The sequence below is a fragment of the Hyperolius riggenbachi genome, chromosome 7, assembly GCF_040937935.1.
Source record: "Hyperolius riggenbachi isolate aHypRig1 chromosome 7, aHypRig1.pri, whole genome shotgun sequence".
NCBI lineage: Eukaryota > Metazoa > Chordata > Amphibia > Anura > Hyperoliidae > Hyperolius > Hyperolius riggenbachi.
In genome coordinates, this window is record NC_090652.1 from 253,037,910 (window position 1) to 253,057,121 (window position 19,212).

At 44.7% G+C, this 19,212-nt stretch overlaps 1 protein-coding gene across 1 annotated transcript in view; it reads left to right on the forward strand.

The window, feature by feature from the left end:
* The window catches only part of HAT1 (histone acetyltransferase 1), a 106,578-nt gene extending 89,183 nt beyond the window's left edge, over positions 1-17,395 (forward strand). The window contains exons 9-11 of the mRNA XM_068247036.1: positions 2,228-2,379; positions 10,316-10,432; positions 16,907-17,395. Coding sequence (XP_068103137.1) covers positions 2,228-2,379; positions 10,316-10,432; positions 16,907-17,074 — 437 coding nt within the window. The 3' untranslated portion in view covers positions 17,075-17,395. The remainder of the gene's footprint in view (positions 1-2,227; positions 2,380-10,315; positions 10,433-16,906) is intronic.
* The last annotated feature ends 1,817 nt before the right edge of the window (positions 17,396-19,212 follow it).

The following is a 19,212-nucleotide window of genomic DNA, read 5'->3' on the forward strand; positions in this document are numbered from 1 at the left end:
AATTGGTCTTCAGTCGCTTTCTGGGGGGGGGGGGGGGGGGGGGTGGCTAAGGCTTGTAGGCTGCAGCTTGGCTCCAGGAATGAAGGCCTGCACAAAAGTGTGTAGGCACACAGAAGGGGGTCCCAAAAATAATGTTTATGTATAGTGGGGAATGTGCAGCAACAAAGTTAATTTACTAACCAGCGTTAGGAAGGAGTTAAAGTGGACCTGAACTCAGAACTTCCTTACTGTTTGAAGAGATATGCAACAGCATAATAACCTTTAAAGAAAAGATTACAGCTGATACAAATCCTACAGTAAATCTGCAGTGTCTACTTCCTGCTTTCATGGAAGCAGACATTAGGGTTATCATCCTGTGCTTTCAAGTTGGGTTATCTGCTGTAGCAATCAGCTGACACGAGAAAGATCAAATTACAACTTGTGATTAGACATATATGAGGGGGCATTAGACAGGCTAAACTCTCTAATTTTGTCCCGTGCAAGAGTTCAGGTCCACTTTAAAGGTAAATTCAACTTTCATTAAAGGATACCCAAAGTGACGTGACATGATGAGATAGACCTGGGTATGTACAGTGCCTAGCACACAAATAACTATGCTGTGTTTTTTCCTTTCTCTACCTGAAAGAGTTAAATATCAGGTATGTAAGTGGCTGACTCAGACAGGAAGTGACTACAGTGTGACCCTCACTGATGAGAAATTCCAACTATAAAACACTTTCCTAGCAGAAAATGGCTTCTAAGAGCAGGAAAGAGGTAAAAAGGGGAATTTCTTATCAGCGAGGGTCACACTGTAGTCACTTCTTGTCTGACTGACTGAGTCAGCCACTTACATACCTTATATTTAACTCTTTCAGGCAGAGAAAGAAAAAAAGGAACACAGCCTAGTTATTTGTGTGCTAGGCACTGTACATACACATGTCTATCTCATCATGTCACATGTCACTTCGGGGATACTTTAAGAATAAGGAAATGGCCACAAATCTAAATCCGTGTTGTACAAGCCTTAGCATGTTCTTAAAAATTGTCTTTCCATTTAATTCTGCAGCCTGAAGAACTAGAACACCCTCTATAGCTGGCAGTAAATTCAGCTTACATCTCTCTGCAACCATGGCAACCGTTGCCTTTGTACCATCTTAGGAGTACAGTTGCCCCTAGACTTTCCAGGAAGTCCCACCTTGCTGCATGACTGTCTGGCTTCACAGAGCAGGAGCTTTTTCTAACTAGTTTTCTACAGGGCTACAAAGCCACTGTCTGGCAGCAAACCTTTATACTCTGCAAGTTTGTTAGAAGCGTTGAGGAAAGCATGTTTTATATACACATAAAAAACAATTAAGAGCTGTTTCACAGTTCAAGAGCTTTTTAAAACCAGAGTGATTTAAAAAGCTCTTGCTAATGCAGTGCTATAGGGGATTTTTATAAAATCACATCGCTCGGATGATAATGCACACATAGCATTACATTACCAACCGCTTTTAAAATCACAAGTGCTTAGAAAAAAAATCTTAGTGTGAACCAGCCCTAATCAAGCCACATGAAGACACTTAAGATTTTTGACAACCAAAGTGGAGTTCCCGAGTCATGTGTACAGGGAAAGCAGGAACTGTGGTGTGAGGCTCAGCTGAGTGGATACTGGATGCTGCAGGGATAAAGGCACACATTGGGGTGCAGGTGGCAGTGGGGGGCTCTGGGCTCCTCGACGCCTTGTTGCACAGACGCAGTGCGGCGGTTGGGGTTTGCTCGCGCAGACTTTGGGCGACTGTGGTATTTGCGCGTTGTGATGTTTTTCAGTGGCTGTATAGGATTTCTAGTTGAGAATTGAGGGTTTACTGTTTCAGTTATATTGGGCAGGACTGTGCTACCCACCACAGCGTGTGCATCTCTCCATGGCCAGTTATAGTTAAAATGGGACAGAACCGACAGGTTTTGTGCCAGTCCACCTCCTCATGAGGGATTATCAGGGTTTCTTTGTTTGTGCCTCTGTCTGACATTGGAATGGGATGGTACATTTCAAGCTCTTTACCAGACACTGATATGAATATCTGTGTGTTGGCTCTATAAAAATGATTTCTTGTTGTTTTGGCACATGAAAACCAAACCTACAACTGTAACCAGCAGCATAAATGGCAACATGCAGATTGTTTGCTTAATTCTACACTGTCAGAAATGTGAGAATAAGAAAGAATAAAGATTTTTTTTTTTTGCTTTTCTTTTCCCTCCTCCTCTCCAGCTGAAGATCCATCAGAAAACTTTGTCAGGCTCAGAGACTTTGTTCTTGCGAAGCTCTGCCAGAATCTGCCGTGTTTTTCTACTGAGAAGCTCCTCGAAGGGTTCAGTCAGGAGATGGTGACAGAAGCTCAGCAGAAACTCAAGATAAATAAGGTACTTTAGCTGCAGCCCTGCCTGTGATGACTTGGTGAGCACAGTATTACTCTTTACATTGACATGCTGTTGACTCGGACAAATTCCTCAACGCAGAACATTTTTCCCCCCCTTCATTCTGACATGAACACTGCAGACTCTATTCCATGTGATTATCATGCTTTCATGGGAATGTAACCTATTTTCCTTGAAATGCTGACATATAGTGGGAAAAGCTTGAACTCTCAGATCTAACGTGAATAAATATGTACATTACGTACCCTTTATATTCCCTTAAATGGAGGGAAAACAACAACAACTCAAGGGTGCAAATCATGCTAACCTGCAGGATTATGTAGTGTGTTCTCCCCAGGCTCTTTTAGCCGGGTGCTCCATCCGGCTAGTTTTGGTGAGCACCCGGCTGTCATTGGCTCACCTCCTATTCTGTAAGCAGAGTTGCACACAGAAGAACCTGCCCTGCGTTCGCTTATCTTGCCCCACCCGGCTACTTTTTCATGCCACCCGACTGGAAAAAAATTCTGGGGAGAACACTTTCAGTCATCACGGCAGGCATTAACCTTTTTGCAGCCAATTTATTTAGAGGCTTGCCAGTGCTCCAGGCTCATTTATTTTAGCACTTTTTTTTGTTATTTGTTAAATTTCCTTGCTACTAATTAGTACTGGTGTAATGTGTATTTATGGCCATTTTTCACTAGGGGGCAGTGTCAGGAACCGGCCCGCGGCACGCCTGCGTATACGGTTCCCGACTGCGGGTTTGACCAGATTAAGCGGGGAACAGCCTTATTTAAGCTACAAACAAGGCTGGGACCCCTCAAACACTTCCCACTGCCACCACTAGCGTTGCTAGACACGTTCACTCAGCTATCGAGTGCTCAATACGCAATCTGCGTTTTCGTATTTGGGTCAGCTTTGCGCTTAGGCCAAATACGGGAACGCCACGCACCCACACACACACACAGTTGCAATCTTACACTGTCGTGAAGCAAAGACCCACTAACAGTCGTTCCGAACGATACTGTTAGCCACTCTGCTGTCGCTACTCGCACTGGCGTTGTTCGTACGTTGGGTCAGCTGCGCGCTTAGGCCAACGTATGACAAACGCCCCCACACACAATGCAATTACAATTTCATACGGTAGTGTTGCTCAAGCGTACAATTAGGCATGAACTTATACACGGTTACACTTCAGTCTCTTCTAGGCTATGAGTGTTAGTTTAGTACGGCAGAAGTCAAACTTATTAAATAATAATTTAATATTCTAGAAAAACATAGAACAATGCAGAACTTAATATATACAAAAAGATTACAGAAAACAAAGTAAAAATAGTTACAAGATAAAAGTTACAAAGATAACACACACGGATATTTGCGTAAAAATAAACGGGGGAAAAAAGAACGTTACCAGCTTAGGTTAGAACGTTGTTTGACGGGAGGACGCCGGTTCGACCAGGAGTCGCGATCCTCCCTAGCTATTCGCTACCTCCGAGAGAAGACAGTCACTAGGCATCCGCCTCTGCTTTTTATACTCTGAGCTACGCCTGTAGGCTGCAACTTCCTTGGGGAGGGGAGGAACTAGGTTTTAATTAAATCTCAGACATATTCCATTTCCAGGTAAAAGTCCATACATCAAAGATTGTGAAGTGAGCCTTTCAACTCCAGGTGAAAACTTGATTACGGCTTTTTCCTGTCTCAGTTCTCAGACATAAATGGGATTTCCAGAGATCCACATACATGAAAAGATTTCCCTGGTCCAAGTTACAGGTGACAACCCCATTGTTGACAGTACTTCCTAGCTGATCAAAGATAAGGAGGTTGCACCTCCACCAATAATTCAATTTCCACAGGTAGAAAATGGTATCAAAAGGACTTCACCCCTTCCATAATTTCCCGTAGGCTGTCAAATACATTTCAAACATTCAGGTGTCAGCTTCCCCCTGCCCCCAAGACTCTAGCAGGCTTGCCTTGTACAATGGGACAATGGCTGACACCAGACTCAAAAGCCATGCCGACCAGCCTATTCTTCCTCAATTGGCAGCTAATTAGCAGTAGACACAGTTTCCCCTGCTGGACAATGGGGCAGAGGTAATGGACATCTACATACCGAATTACATTAGATTTTAGTTTACTCTGGCCAGGTGACCAATTACACCCAAGCCCAATACACATCTGAGGTTTTACCCAGTAGACAGAAAAATGAAAATATTATCCTTACATCATAAGCACCCCAATATATTCCTGACACGCCCCCTCTTCCAGACGGCGCCGGCAAATGATTCTAACGAATCGTCCTGCCAAAGCCGACACTGACGGCCGGGCCTGGGGGGGTAATTCCTTAGCTCCAAGCTACAGGACTGGAAAGCTAGGTCAGGTTGCTGCAATGTGTCATTGCCCCTGACAACCTGACGTAACCAACCAGGGGAATGAGGGTCAGTGACAACCGTGAATTCGCGACCATAGAGACAGTGCTGCAGCTGGGGGAGGGTTCCAACCGTCGCTACACGCACTTTATCTATAGTGGCAGGAGCTATCTCTCGGTCCCTTTGGGGATCGATTATCTGCTGGTCTGCCTCTTCCCCTTCGGACAGCTCCGAGGGAATAACTTCCCAGGACCCTCTCAGCCCGCCCCTCCCAGCTGGTGACCTGCTGGCTAGCCCCCTGAGCTCTTCCAGGCTGCTGTCAAATCGAACAGCCCCAGAGAGCTCAGTGCTGCCTGTCACACATTCCAGGAAGGCTGCAGACGGAGAGGCTCCTGGGCCCTGCAGGCCAGGTTCCGGATTGGATGTGGCTGACCCAGCAACATTTGCCACTTCAGTGGACAGTCCCTCTGCTGTAGACCCGCTAGCGCTGCGGGTTACCACTGCAGCTGAGGGAGCGCCCACATTATACACATCATAAACCACATCACCTTTGGTATTGAAACCATCTGGAGGGGAAGGATCTGGCCTGGTGCCATCTGCCCCTTCAGTGGACAGTCCACCTGCTGCAGCCCAGCGAGCGCCGCTGGTTCCTCCTGCAGCTGACGGAGTGTCCACATGACACACAGCATTATCAGCCCTACATATATTGTCATTTGGGACATCACATAAAACATCAACATTATCTGTATCTTTACACACATTGCTACTCAGCACTTCACAAGTAGCAATAACAGTTCCTGCCTCGATCGCCTCGATAGTCCGTGCGTCATAAATGACCTCATCAGTTTCTGCATTCTTGGTATCAACAGGTTCCACTCCAGGCCTAGGCACTGGAGACTCACTAGGGCTGGCTCCTAGCACACAGTCCATAGCCCCTGGGGCCTCGCCAGCATTCCCCACTTGCACAGCATTATCCAACAGTGCCTTGCAAGAGTCCTGAACTTCTGCTGGGGATGCAGGCCCCACAGGGTTTGGGGTAGGCTCATACCGGGCCACTAACCGTCCCAGGTCAGTACCCAGCAAAACGTTGGTGGGGATTTTGTCAGTTACCCCAACTTCTTTCAGTCCGCTGCCGGCCCCCCAATCCAGGTGGACCAAGGCGGTGGGTATTGCTGGGGTGACACCCCCAATTCCTCTGACAGCAATCATTTTCCCAGGTAGGTAATGCTCTGGGTTCACAAGCTGGGGATGTATGAGAGTCACTTCTGCTCCAGTGTCTCTCAGCCCAGTGGCAACTGTACCCCCAACCGTGACAAGCTGCAGATTCTCTGCATAGCCAGTGGCATTCCTGGTAGCACACAGAGCAGTTGGGACTTCACGGGGGTTTGAGGCCTCACTGGATTTTGGGGCCTCCCTCTTCCTCTCTGGGCAAGTCGTGCTGATATGACCCACCCTGTCACATACAAAGCATTTCCGAGTGTCAGGTTGCTTGAATCCAGGAGACAGCGGTGCTTGCCTCCTCTGGGTGCTGGGTGAAACAGGTTTAGCCATCTGTTCTCCTCTCCAGCTGGGCGTAGTAGTCCTCCGGGACTCAGGTGCTCTATGGGCGGTGTAGGCATCGGCCATTTCCGCAGCCTCATCCACTGTCTTTGGTTCTCGATCCAGCACAAACAGCCGGACCTCAACAGGACAGGTGTGTAGGAACTGGTCTTTTATCATCAGCTCCTGCAGGGCATCAAAGGTTTCAACCGACAGTCCTTTTAACCACTGCTGGAAAGCAGTGCGCAGGTTGCAAGCATGATCCAGGTAACTGTCCTTCAGACCTCGCACTGTCCTGAAACGTTTTCGATACACCTCTGGCGTGAGGTGGTATCGTGCAATGATGGCTTTCTTAATTGCCTCAAAGTCTGTTTCTTCCTCCTGGGGGAGACTCACAAACGCCTCCAGGGCCTTGCCTCTCAGCCCTGGTGTGAGGTATCTTGCCCACTGCTCACGGGGCACCCCATACTGCCGACAAGTCCTTTCAAACCCCTGTAGGAAAGTGTCTATGTCAGAGTCCTTGTCCATAGCGGGGAACTTATCCAGGGGGATTCTGTGGACTCGCTCACCTTCGCGTTCTGCGGGTCCAGCAGACCGGTTCTGCTGCTGAAGTTTAGCCAGCTCCAGCTGGTGTTGCCGTTCAGCACTTTCCCTCTCGGCCTGGAGTCGCTGGGCAGCTTGTTCCCTCTCGGCCTGGTGTCTTTCCCTCTCGGCCTGGAGTCGCTGGGCAGCTTGTTCCCTCTCGGCCTGGTGTCTTTCCCTCTCGGCCTGGAGTCGCTGGGCAGCTTGTTTCCTCTGGGCTTGTCGTATTTCCCTCTCTGCTTGCCGATGTTCCAGAATCAGCTTTAGGCGCAGTTCGGGCTCAGCCGAACCTAGTAGCTGTAGGTCGGCTTCCAGAGATGTCATCTCCGTGTTCGGTGGATCATCCAGGACATCGTCTCCACTCGCATTCTGTGGCGGGAGCGATTCCTCCTCTGGCGTGTCGTGAGCTGCATCCGCTGACGTTGAAGCACGGGCTCGTTCTGCCTCATCATGCTCCTCGAGCGCACGAACTAACTGCTCCTTAGTCTGGCCGCTCACCGTCTCGATGCCTTTGTGCTCACACAGGTTGAGTAGTATCTCTTTGTTTTGCCTTGCATAGCTGGATGCTTTCTGAGCCATCGTGTTGCAAAAAAGAAAAAGAAAAAGGGGGGAGGGGAAAGCAAACACCAAGTGTGTATCTTTGAACAAAAAAAAAACGTATATAGATTCTGCACTGAGTAGACTTCTGTAGGCTAGTTGCTTCTAGCAAGCTTCCAGCCTTTAGTACTCAGAATAGCGAGCTAAACTGCGTACTAATGTACTAAACGATGCCACCACTGCCAGCCAATTATGTCAGGAACCGGCCCGCGGCACGCCTGCGTATACGGTTCCCGACTGCGGGTTTGACCAGATTAAGCGGGGAACAGCCTTATTTAAGCTACAAACAAGGCTGGGACCCCTCAAACACTTCCCACTGCCACCACTAGCGTTGCTAGACACGTTCACTCAGCTATCGAGTGCTCAATACGCAATCTGCGTTTTCGTATTTGGGTCAGCTTTGCGCTTAGGCCAAATACGGGAACGCCACGCACCCACACACACACACAGTTGCAATCTTACACTGTCGTGAAGCAAAGACCCACTAACAGTCGTTCCGAACGATACTGTTAGCCACTCTGCTGTCGCTACTCGCACTGGCGTTGTTCGTACGTTGGGTCAGCTGCGCGGTTAGGCCAACGTATGACAAACGCCCCCACACACAATGCAATTACAATTTCATACGGTAGTGTTGCTCAAGCGTACAATTAGGCATGAACTTATACACGGTTACACTTCAGTCTCTTCTAGGCTATGAGTGTTAGTTTAGTACGGCAGAAGTCAAACTTATTAAATAATAATTTAATATTCTAGAAAAACATAGAACAATGCAGAACTTAATATATACAAAAAGATTACAGAAAACAAAGTAAAAATAGTTACAAGATAAAAGTTACAAAGATAACACACACGGATATTTGCGTAAAAATAAACGGGGGAAAAAAGAACGTTACCAGCTTAGGTTAGAACGTTGTTTGACGGGAGGACGCCGGTTCGACCAGGAGTCGCGATCCTCCCTAGCTATTCGCTACCTCCGAGAGAAGACAGTCACTAGGCATCCGCCTCTGCTTTTTATACTCTGAGCTACGCCTGTAGGCTGCAACTTCCTTGGGGAGGGGAGGAACTAGGTTTTAATTAAATCTCAGACATATTCCATTTCCAGGTAAAAGTCCATACATCAAAGATTGTGAAGTGAGCCTTTCAACTCCAGGTGAAAACTTGATTACGGCTTTTTCCTGTCTCAGTTCTCAGACATAAATGGGATTTCCAGAGATCCACATACATGAAAAGATTTCCCTGGTCCAAGTTACAGGTGACAACCCCATTGTTGACAGTACTTCCTAGCTGATCAAAGATAAGGAGGTTGCACCTCCACCAATAATTCAATTTCCACAGGTAGAAAATGGTATCAAAAGGACTTCACCCCTTCCATAATTTCCCGTAGGCTGTCAAATACATTTCAAACATTCAGGTGTCAGCTTCCCCCTGCCCCCAAGACTCTAGCAGGCTTGCCTTGTACAATGGGACAATGGCTGACACCAGACTCAAAAGCCATGCCGACCAGCCTATTCTTCCTCAATTGGCAGCTAATTAGCAGTAGACACAGTTTCCCCTGCTGGACAATGGGGCAGAGGTAATGGACATCTACATACCGAATTACATTAGATTTTAGTTTACTCTGGCCAGGTGACCAATTACACCCAAGCCCAATACACATCTGAGGTTTTACCCAGTAGACAGAAAAATGAAAATATTATCCTTACATCATAAGCACCCCAATATATTCCTGACAGGCAGTGTGAGACAATGAAAGAAGACTTCTATTTTCAGTTTCTGTATCCTCTGCTAGTAGAGAGACATCACAGCATTGCAAACATTTACAGCACGAGTTCTGCCGGTTGAGGTCAAAAGCTCAAAGCGAGATAAATCCTTTCAAAGCTCCTGATGGGTTAAAGTGGATCTCTCATACGGTTTTAAAAAAATACACTGAAAGAAATCATAGTCGCTAATGTATAGGCTTTAATGAAAATGATAAGTTATAGCATTTACCTAGTAAAAGACCACTATATCCAGAAGAGGAAGCAATTAAAATCTGACCGGTTTTGGACTAGTCCATTTCCTCATGGGGGGTTCTCTAGGTGTTCTTTGTTTTCAAAAGCATTTGCTGAATGGCATTTGCTAAGTCTAACTTCCTAAATAGTAAGATAACAGCCAGCCTCCCTACTCTACTCGCCTGCACACTATTTTGGCAGTTAGACTTAGCAAATGCCATTTAAGAAAGGTTTTTGAAGATAAAGAAATACAGAGAACCCATGATGAGGCATGGACTAGTTGAAGTTTATCTATAAACATAGGGGCTGGGCTGAACATTTTCCTAAGATCTGGTACTCCTGGATGGAAATTGTAAATAATCTTGATCACACTATTCATCTATTGATATCCAATTGAGTTTCCTATTGTGTCCCTGCCTCCTTCAGATAATATAACACTGTGTTGCTGCGAAGCAGCTTATTTTGGCGCTGTGCGCCGTCATAGCAGCAATGCTAGGCTGCGCGCCTTGCGTATCGGTGATTCTGGGCTTTGGCGGCTGCGAGACGCTGAATTACATCTCCCTCTGAGTTGCGACGAGTCGGAGTCGTGGTTTCATAAACTGAGGAGTTGAAGTCGGAAGATTTTTGTCCCGACTCCACAGCCCTGGATATGACTGATAACTCCTGAAGCACCGGTAATTCTAGAGCCTCTTTCCTTGGTTCTATTACTATAATTCTAGAGCCACTGCTATTTTCATTGGAGCATATTGTTGTGTGTCTGCTGTGTACTCTTTTGAAATTTGTCAAATAAAATGATTTTTTTTTAAATAGTATGAAAAAGAATGAAGCATTGTCCTATTGTTTTGTGTTTTTTTTGTTTTTAATCTTCAGCAACACACAAGACGTGTTTATGAAATTCTCCGGCTCCGTGCGACAGACATGAGTGATCCCGAGAAATCCAGGGCTTACCGACTAGACATCAAAAAGAGACTTGTTGGCCCATACAAGGTAATGCTGTGGCTGCAATCTCTATCGCAGGGGTTCTTCTGCAGAGTGCTAACCTAGAAGTTTCCTCTAGTGCTCTTTTCCAAACAAATGAATATTACATGTCTTCCCGGTTCCAGCTTACCTGCATGCCTTGTAGCCCTGCATTAGTGGAGATGGATGGTATTAAAATCAATAGCTGTTATCACAGGGCATATGATTCATGCTGTAGTATTTACTGGCATGAGGTATTGTTTGGACTCCTGCTGTGGATTTCGGTCCGTATTACAGACACAGGTATGATGCGCTATTATCCATATCAGAAAAAATAACACTTACTGTATACATAGTACAGTATCCCTGGCTCTGGATTAATAAAAGTGTATGCTGCATGGTATAGTAACCATATCGGTCTGAGCTAAGGTTAGGGTGGCATGCAAAGAAATAGCAACTTTGTTTTCTTATTTCATAGTACAAAACAGCCCCCCTTCTCTTTAAAAGGAAAACCTCAAATATAGGAAACTTGTGCTCCTCTAGCTTTTCCTGGTTTAATTGGCACATTTTTTTTACATTAAAAAGGTATTTGCCTTATAGCTGTGTAGTAAATGTAACCCCCCTGGCGTTACAATAAATTCGCCAGGGGGGCAGCGCAGCACTTATTTTTTAATTTTATTTTTTTTAAATCATGTAGCTAGCCTAGCTACATGATGGCCGCTGTGCAGCGGCATCCCCCCCACCCCTTCTGATCTGGCGATCAGAGCAAACAGGAAATCCCGTTCAGAACGGGATTTCCTGTTTGGCTTCCCCCATCGCTATGGCAACGATCGTGATGACGTCTACGCGGGGGGGGGGGGGGGGGGCGGCTATTACGTGGCGGGTAGCGGCGCATCGTACATAACACGCAGCTAGCAAAGTGCTAGCTGCGTGTTTAAAAAAAGAAATTTATGAAAATCAGCCCAGCAGGGAGAAATCCTCTGCGGCGGCATAGCCAGAGCTCAGCTCGGGATTACCACCAAGGAGGTTAAGGCACATTTATTAGGGGGAAAAAAAATATCTTACAAGACAACTGAAGTGAGAAGGTTATGGAGGATGACACATTTATTTCCTTTTAACCACTTGAAGACCGTAGGCTTACACCCCCTACTGAACAGGCTATTTTTTATTTTGTTTTACAATTCAGGCCACTGCAGCTTTAAGGGCTCGCTGCAAGGACGCACAACTCCGCACACAGGTGATTCAACCCCCCCCCCCTTTTCTGCCCACCAACAGAGTTTCTGTTGGTGGGCTCTGATCGCTGCTGGGTTGTTTGTTTATTTTTTTTAACAAATTTGCCTATTTTATTTGTACAATGTAAATAGACGGCGTCTAACAGTCTGCTAGTGGCGGTTGGGGCAAGCGGGGATGTGCTCGCGATCCCCTGCAAAACTACACCCCCAGGACTTAACGCCAATTGTCGTTATGCGTTCCTGGGGGAGCTGCCGCTTTCACGACTATTGGCGTGACGCGGTCTTTATGTGGTTAAACAATGCACATTGCCTGACTTTCCTGCTAATCCGCTGCTTCTTATACTTTTAGCCATAGACCCTGAATTAGCATGCAGATCAGATATTTCTGACATAAATCTGACAAGATTTGCTGCGTGCTTGTTACAGGTGTACTGTATGATTCAGACACTATTTCAGCCAAAGATCGGCTGGACTGCCAGGCAACTGGTATTGTTTACAAGGAAATGAACATGGCAGCCTTCATATCACTCTCACTTCAGTTGTCCTTTAACCAGTTCGGCCTATCTGGACGAGCTTCCTCGTCCAGATAGGCACTGCTGCTGCCGCCGCCTCGTGCGCGCGATCGGGCGCGCCCCCGCGCGCGCTCCCGCTGCCCGCCGCTAGCCCCCCGATGAGTGAATGGGAATATAATTCCCATTCACCGATCTATCTTCCCCGCAGAAATACCGACGCTTTCTCTCCAGAGAGCGCGGTATTTCTGCCCCCAGGAAACATTTCCGCTGCTTTAAAGTTCCTAGATGCGAAATCGTTCGCATCTAGGATTTTTTTCACTGTGGCCATCTTGTGGCCGAATAGTAAACTGCACCACAATTCATTTTTAATAAAAAAAAAAAAAATATTTTACATTTAAAATTAACAGTTTCCCTCCCACACCAAAAATTACCCACATACACTTTTTTTTATTAAAAATAAAATAAAAAATACAATTAAAAAACAAAAACAAACAACATTAATAGTTACCCAAGGGTCTGAACTTTTTAAATATGCATGTCAAGAGAATATGTTATTATATTATTTAAAATTATAAGCTTATAAATGGTGATGGACGCAAATTGAAAAAATGCACCTTTATTTCTAAATGAAATATTGGCACCATAAATTGTGATAGGGACATCGTTTAAATGGTGTAATAAGCGGGACAGATGGGCAAATAAAATACATGAGTTTTAATTACGCTAGCGTATATTAATTTCAAACTATAATGGCCAAAAACTGAGAAATAATGAATTTTTTTCATTTCTTTCTTAATCTTCCTGTTAAAATAGATTTAGAAAAAAATAATTCTTAGCAAAATGTAGCACCCAAAGAAAGCCTAATTAGTGGCGGAAAAAACAAGATATAGATCAATTCATTGTGATAAGTAGCAATAAAATTATAGGCGAATGAATGGGAGGTGAACGTTGCTCGGATGCATGAGATTTTCGGACTGCGGTGCTGAACCGGTTATAGCAGAGCTCCCTAACCCTGTCCTCAAGGCCCACCAACAGTTTTGCAGAAAACAACAAACATTCACAGGTGAGGTAATTAGTGTCTCAGCAGAGCTGATTAACTACCTCTGTGGATTTCCACAAAACATGCACTGTTTGTGGGCCTTGAGGACAGGGTTGGGGAACACTGCTTTAGAGGGTACCTGAGATGGAATACCTCAAGTTTTAAACTTACCTGGGGCTTCCTTAAGCCTGCCTGAGGACGCTCTGGCCCTCACCGTTTCCCCTGGTGGCACCTGTCTCCCAAAGTACCGCCCAGTAGTCTGGCCGAGTCGTGCTTCGTCGTGCAGTAGTGCTGCGCAGGCAGTCATGCGTGCTAAGTGCGACTCCGCCAGGCTACCAGGCCGTACTGGGGGGGATAGGAGACGGCGAGGGCTGAGCGGCCTCAAGGGGTCTTGAGGAGGTTCAGTATATATAAATTTACGGTAGAAAGTACAGATGTGGGTACTATTCCGTTAGCCGGGCGCAACTGAGCTAAGTAATGTACTGATTCTATGTTTTACTGGCAGTCTCGCTGCGGCCAAATGTATCAAATGTATCTCGGGGACTCGCGTGTCCCCCGGCTGCCAGTGTTCTATAGGAGAGAGGCAGGGGGAGGAGAGAGCTAAAGCTGGCGGCTTCATCTGTTACATTGCCGCCAGCTTCATTTAATTCAATTAACTCACTTTTGATACATTTGGCCGCAGCGAGACGGCCAGTAAAAACATAGAACCGATAGACTACTTAACTCAGTTGCGCCCGGCTAACGGAAGAGTACCCAGATGTGCTATGCAGAACTGTGCACTGCTAATTAAACCAAATGTGCGATACTTCCCATATGCATAAAAACCGTGAGGCTGAAGCTAGGACTTTAATGTTTGAGAATTCTTTACTACCATGTGTAAATAAAAAAAGCTTTTGTTGTTAAAACCGTTGCCAGTCTCACCAGCAGGTGGAGCTTAAAAATATTAATGTTACTTGGTTTTTAATAAAAATAACTTTTTCTTCCTTATGTAATGTCTAATTAATGAAAAATATATAAAAGCACAATATGGTGCATTATTTTTTTTTCCCTCCTGGAACAGAATTCGCAGTTAAGGGATATGCAGGTATTTGTTTTTCCACTTGCTATGACCAGTATTTTTTGACTTTGGTATATTGGTTGCTCGGTTTATACAGAATGTGGCATGAGGCTTCTTTTACACTGCAAATTGCAAATCCGATTTGCAGCATGCACGACTTTTTTTTTTAATCGCAAAAAAAAATTGGAATTGCGCGTAAAATCTCATCAAAATTGGAATTACATGTATTGTAAAAAGCCCCTCCCACTTGCTAAAGCATATCTAGCCATAGACAGGTTTAAATCCTCTATCTGAACAGAATTCTGTAGTGCAGCTGCCATATGTCACATCCCAAGTATACTGTAAAAGCTACATGCTTACATTCAGAATACATGAGAAGCATCCCTCTGTTAGATCGATAATGTGAGTAGATTGCATCGCTGATTTGACCCTAGCACTGTCCACACAGCAGTAGCAGGAGCATTGTTTCCGATCAGCTGACCGGACTGCTGCTGCCGTCCAATCACCATCTTCCTGGCACTGCTGTGTGAAGACAACTCAGAATGAAATGAAGCTGTTTCTTTCTTCAAGTAATCTCCTGCTCCCATCTTCCTCCTCCTTTGAAATCCACCTGTCTGGAGAGCCTCTAATTAACCTGCAGTGCAGACGGCCCCAGGAGAGAAATAAACTTAAAGCAGTCAGTGCGAGTAGATGAGTTTTCCCAGCTGAAATTCTGTCTGCTTTATGTAAGCAATGGTCCTGCCATGTGGAAAGAGATAAAGAGCCAAATCGGTCGTTTACACTGTATGGGTAAGGGGATATTCCAACAACAGACTCAGTCTAGCAAAGCCTTCTGAGCGACGTAATGTTCAGGAGGTTAATGGTGGCCTGGAGAGGGGATAGTAATGAATGCCGTCAAGACTTGTGCAGGAGCAGGGTGAGCTGTTTTTCGGCTTTACCTTGCACTCCGATTTTCCGGCACCTTAATTACATGAACACGCTCCAGCAATATACAATTGCTGAACATGGTATCTTCAGGATTTGAAAGTGTTAGTCTGGTATATCTAGATATGCTTAAAACAACTTCAAATGAGACCTTAGCTATTAATGCAGTATACTTGCATTTTCTATTTGGTACTTTATTTTGGGTATAAGCAAGTCCGATCAAATAGAAGCTGTTAAGGTGGCCACACACCATACAATTAAAAGATCACATTTTTCGATTTTTGAAGTTTGGACATGTTGGAAATTTCAGACCAACTTTATCAAGAATTGTATGCTGTGTGGTGGATTGTAAATTACGTGATGTACAGTTCCAATCCAATTTTTTTCTGAGCTTTCAATTATTTTATTCATGATTGGGGAAAAATTGAACATATGTGTGTGATACATTAGTCAGATTTTTTTAATTGTTAAAATCGGTCAGAAAAATTGATTACTATTCTTGAATTGAACAGATATTTAAAAAATTGTATGGTGTGTGGCAACCTTTACACTGTGTATGACATTTACACTAACCGTAGACAAGCTACAGCCTGTGCTGGTCTCATCTTCATAAAGGTGGCCATACACTATATAAGCAAATTGTTCAATCTAACAGGTTTTTTTTTTTTTTTTCGATAAAACTTGATTGTATAAGAAAACAAAAATATGTATTTTTCTGTTTGAGGGAAAAAAAAAAGATCATTTTAACTGTATCTTTCAATTAAATTCTGATCGAACGTGTTTGAAAAATCAGATAGAACCATATACATAAAAAATATATAAAAATTGTTTTAATTAATCTGTGTTTTACATTTTAAGAAAAATCTAACATAAGTGTATAGTATATTGCATCAATGTTTCAAATTCAGTCTCGTCAGATTATTCTAAAAAAAAAAACACAGCAAAAAACATTGAATCGTGTTAGGCCACCATAAGGCCACATTAACAGTGGTACAGGAATGCAACAGATCACAGTGAAGCATACAGTCAATAAAAAGTATGTGTCACTCTAACTGCACGCGTTTAGCAGTAACACAACCTTTTATAACACAATGCACTGCTGCACAGGGAACGTTGCATAGGTGGTGCATTGCAGTACTGTAAGTCGCGTTGTAAAGCAGCCATTACTCCTCAATGCACCACTGCCTCTACTGGGCTAACGTGAATCTGTATACTACTAATTGCCTCTATGTTAAAGTGCTAACGTCTATGAAGAATGGCTGCTGCTGGCTCGTTTCTGCAGTTTGGAGTAAAAGGAAAATCAGTAACTGAAGTACATTATATTATTGAACAGGCCCTCATTTTATATTATTTTAAGAACTCTTGGTTATTAGTACACCACCACTTTAAAGCTTTTTTTTCCAGCCAGGAGTCCATACTCTGGCCATTTCTTGCACCATAGACTGTGTCTGCTTTAGGCTGCAATCTTCTCTAAGAGATTCTATCTGTGCCAGCTACATTGCTGTCTTAACAGCAGGATGATAGTGTCAAATGCAGTAGCAACACCCACACTTAGCTGCTTCTGATAACTAAGTAAAAAATTGAAGACCGGATTTTTAGCTGCAAAACCCACGCAAATTCCTGCATTTCAGTATTCAGCACATAGCTATTTGAATGTTTCTTTATACAAATTTTCATAGTGGGACCCTGTACGTGTACCAGAAATGAACTAAGGTGAAATGTTTTTTTATTTTTTAACAGAAAAACCAGAGAGAAATTGCCAAGATGAGGAGATGTTTGAAACCTGAGGAGCTTACCAACCAGATGAACCAAATAGATCTTAAAACACAGCATGACCAGCTGGAGGAGAGCTATCAGGAGCTGGTGGCCGAGTATCGGAGGACAGTGGAAAGACTTGCCCAAGCATAGATCACCTCAGTGCTGTTTAGTTGTCTCCAGTATTGTACATCTATTGTAACGTCAAAGCCTGGTGTTGCCAGTCAATCTGTTCCATATAAGGTCCACAAGAGTGCTATTAGAACCAGAATTGCTATACTGCGGACTATGATTTCAGAGATTATCTGATCGTGGCAATAACTGGTGTTTGCTGCTACGGAGTGTCTTAAAACCAACTCCATTGGTTTAGGAAAAAAACAAACCATTTTTGAAGACTGTGTTATCAGCAGGGTGCCTTTGCTTTGAAGGTGCGAGATTTCTCTTTGAATAAAATGTTTTTGGTGATTTGTATAATTCTGACATTTATTCATTCATCACGCATTAGCATCAATATTCACATGTAAATACTACTAACTTCTGTCATACTTCATATATTCTCTGGTTTTCTGTGCTTTTCATTTTATTTTTCTGACTGACCAGGTTCAAATGTCTGTACTTGGTAGCACTTACTGCTAAGAATAAAACAGGAAGTTGAAAGTTTACCTTGCTTGATTCCATAATCCAGTGGCAAAGATTTTCCTAAAATGTCTCTCTTTATATTAATGTAACTGATAGAGAATCTGGAGTGAGAGACATGGGGCCTGAATAATTGAGCTGCACTGCTACAGCAGCACAAGCTTAATGACACAAACGCGAGCTAAATACAGGGCTACATGCTATGTGTGGTAGTGCTGCAAAGCGTGTGGTGCTAAGTTACGGGCGCTTTTTGTGAAAGTACGCGCACTCCTTACAAGGTACTTGCGCGAAATGTCTGCGATACTTCACTAGCGCGGTCGCTTAATTAGCCGCTAATCACCTAAATTAGTGGCTGCGATACTACTTATATTGCGGTAGAATATGGAGAGCAAGTACCTTGTAAGGAGCACACGTACTTTCAAAAGGAGATGCCCATAACTTAGCCCTATATTTAGCTTGCGTTGGTGTCATTAAGTTGGCACTGTTGTGGCAGCGAAGCTTAAAGAGTCTGTATCCCCAAAAAATGCTCTTAGGGGGTACTCACCTCCTCCGTCCCACGATGGTCTTGCAAGAGGTCCCCGAATGGCGGCCATGTAAATATTTACCTTCCCGGCTCCAGCGCAGGCACTGTTGCGCCTCTCGGTTTGGAAATAGGTGAAAATAGCCGATCCCAGTCGGGTTGCCTGGCAGTAGAGCGGACCCGATTGGTATCGGCTATTTCCGAGCCGAGAGCCGCAACAGCGCCCCTGTTGGAGCCGGCGAAGGTAAATATATTGTCGGCTGTGCATTCCAAGGGCTAGAGCGAGACCTCCGTGGGACGGAGGAGGACGTGGGAAGCTGTGATAGGATCCAGAGGCTTCCTCCTCCCAAGGTGAGTACCCCCCAGGGGCACCCTTTTTTAGTACAGAGTCTCTTTAAAGGGATACTTAAGCCAATTAAAAAAAAACATTTTTTCTTACCTGGGGCTTCTACCAGTCCCCTGCAGCCATCATGTGCCCTCGCAGTCACTCATGGATCCCCCGGTCGACAGCCAGCTAGTTTCATTTTCACTGATCGGCTTGACAGGTAGTCGGCAGGCTTACTGCGCCTGTGCAGGCCTGGCCATCCGTATACTTCTTTGAGTTCCCGTCCACAATAGCATCCTGTGCAGAAGGCTAGAAAGATATGCGTGGTTAGACCTGTCAGTGAAAACAAAACTAGTTGACAGCGGGGGATCGGAGGTGAGTGACTGCGAGGGCACTGGACGGCTGCAGGGGGCTGGTTAAAGCTCCAGGTAAGTAAAAATGATTTTTTAATTCTGGTTTAAGTATCCCTTTAATGAATCAGGCCCTTATAGAGGTTGCCTGAGGTTCAGGTTTTTATTTCCTTTTAAACAATACTAATTGCCTACCATCCTACTGATCTTTCTGTCTTTGTCTGAATCACACACCTGAAATAAGAATGCAGCTGATCTTGTAAACAAACTGAAATTGAGAGCCCACAATGGTGTAGTATGTTATGGTCGCGTATTAACCTCCCTGGCGTTCAATGTTTGCGGACTTTCGTCCGTGGGGGGACTATTTTTTTAAAAACTTGTTTTAAATCATGTAGCTAGCACTAGGTTAGCTACATGTGTCTCCCGATCGCTCCTGTGCTGTGACCCGCCCCCTATCGCC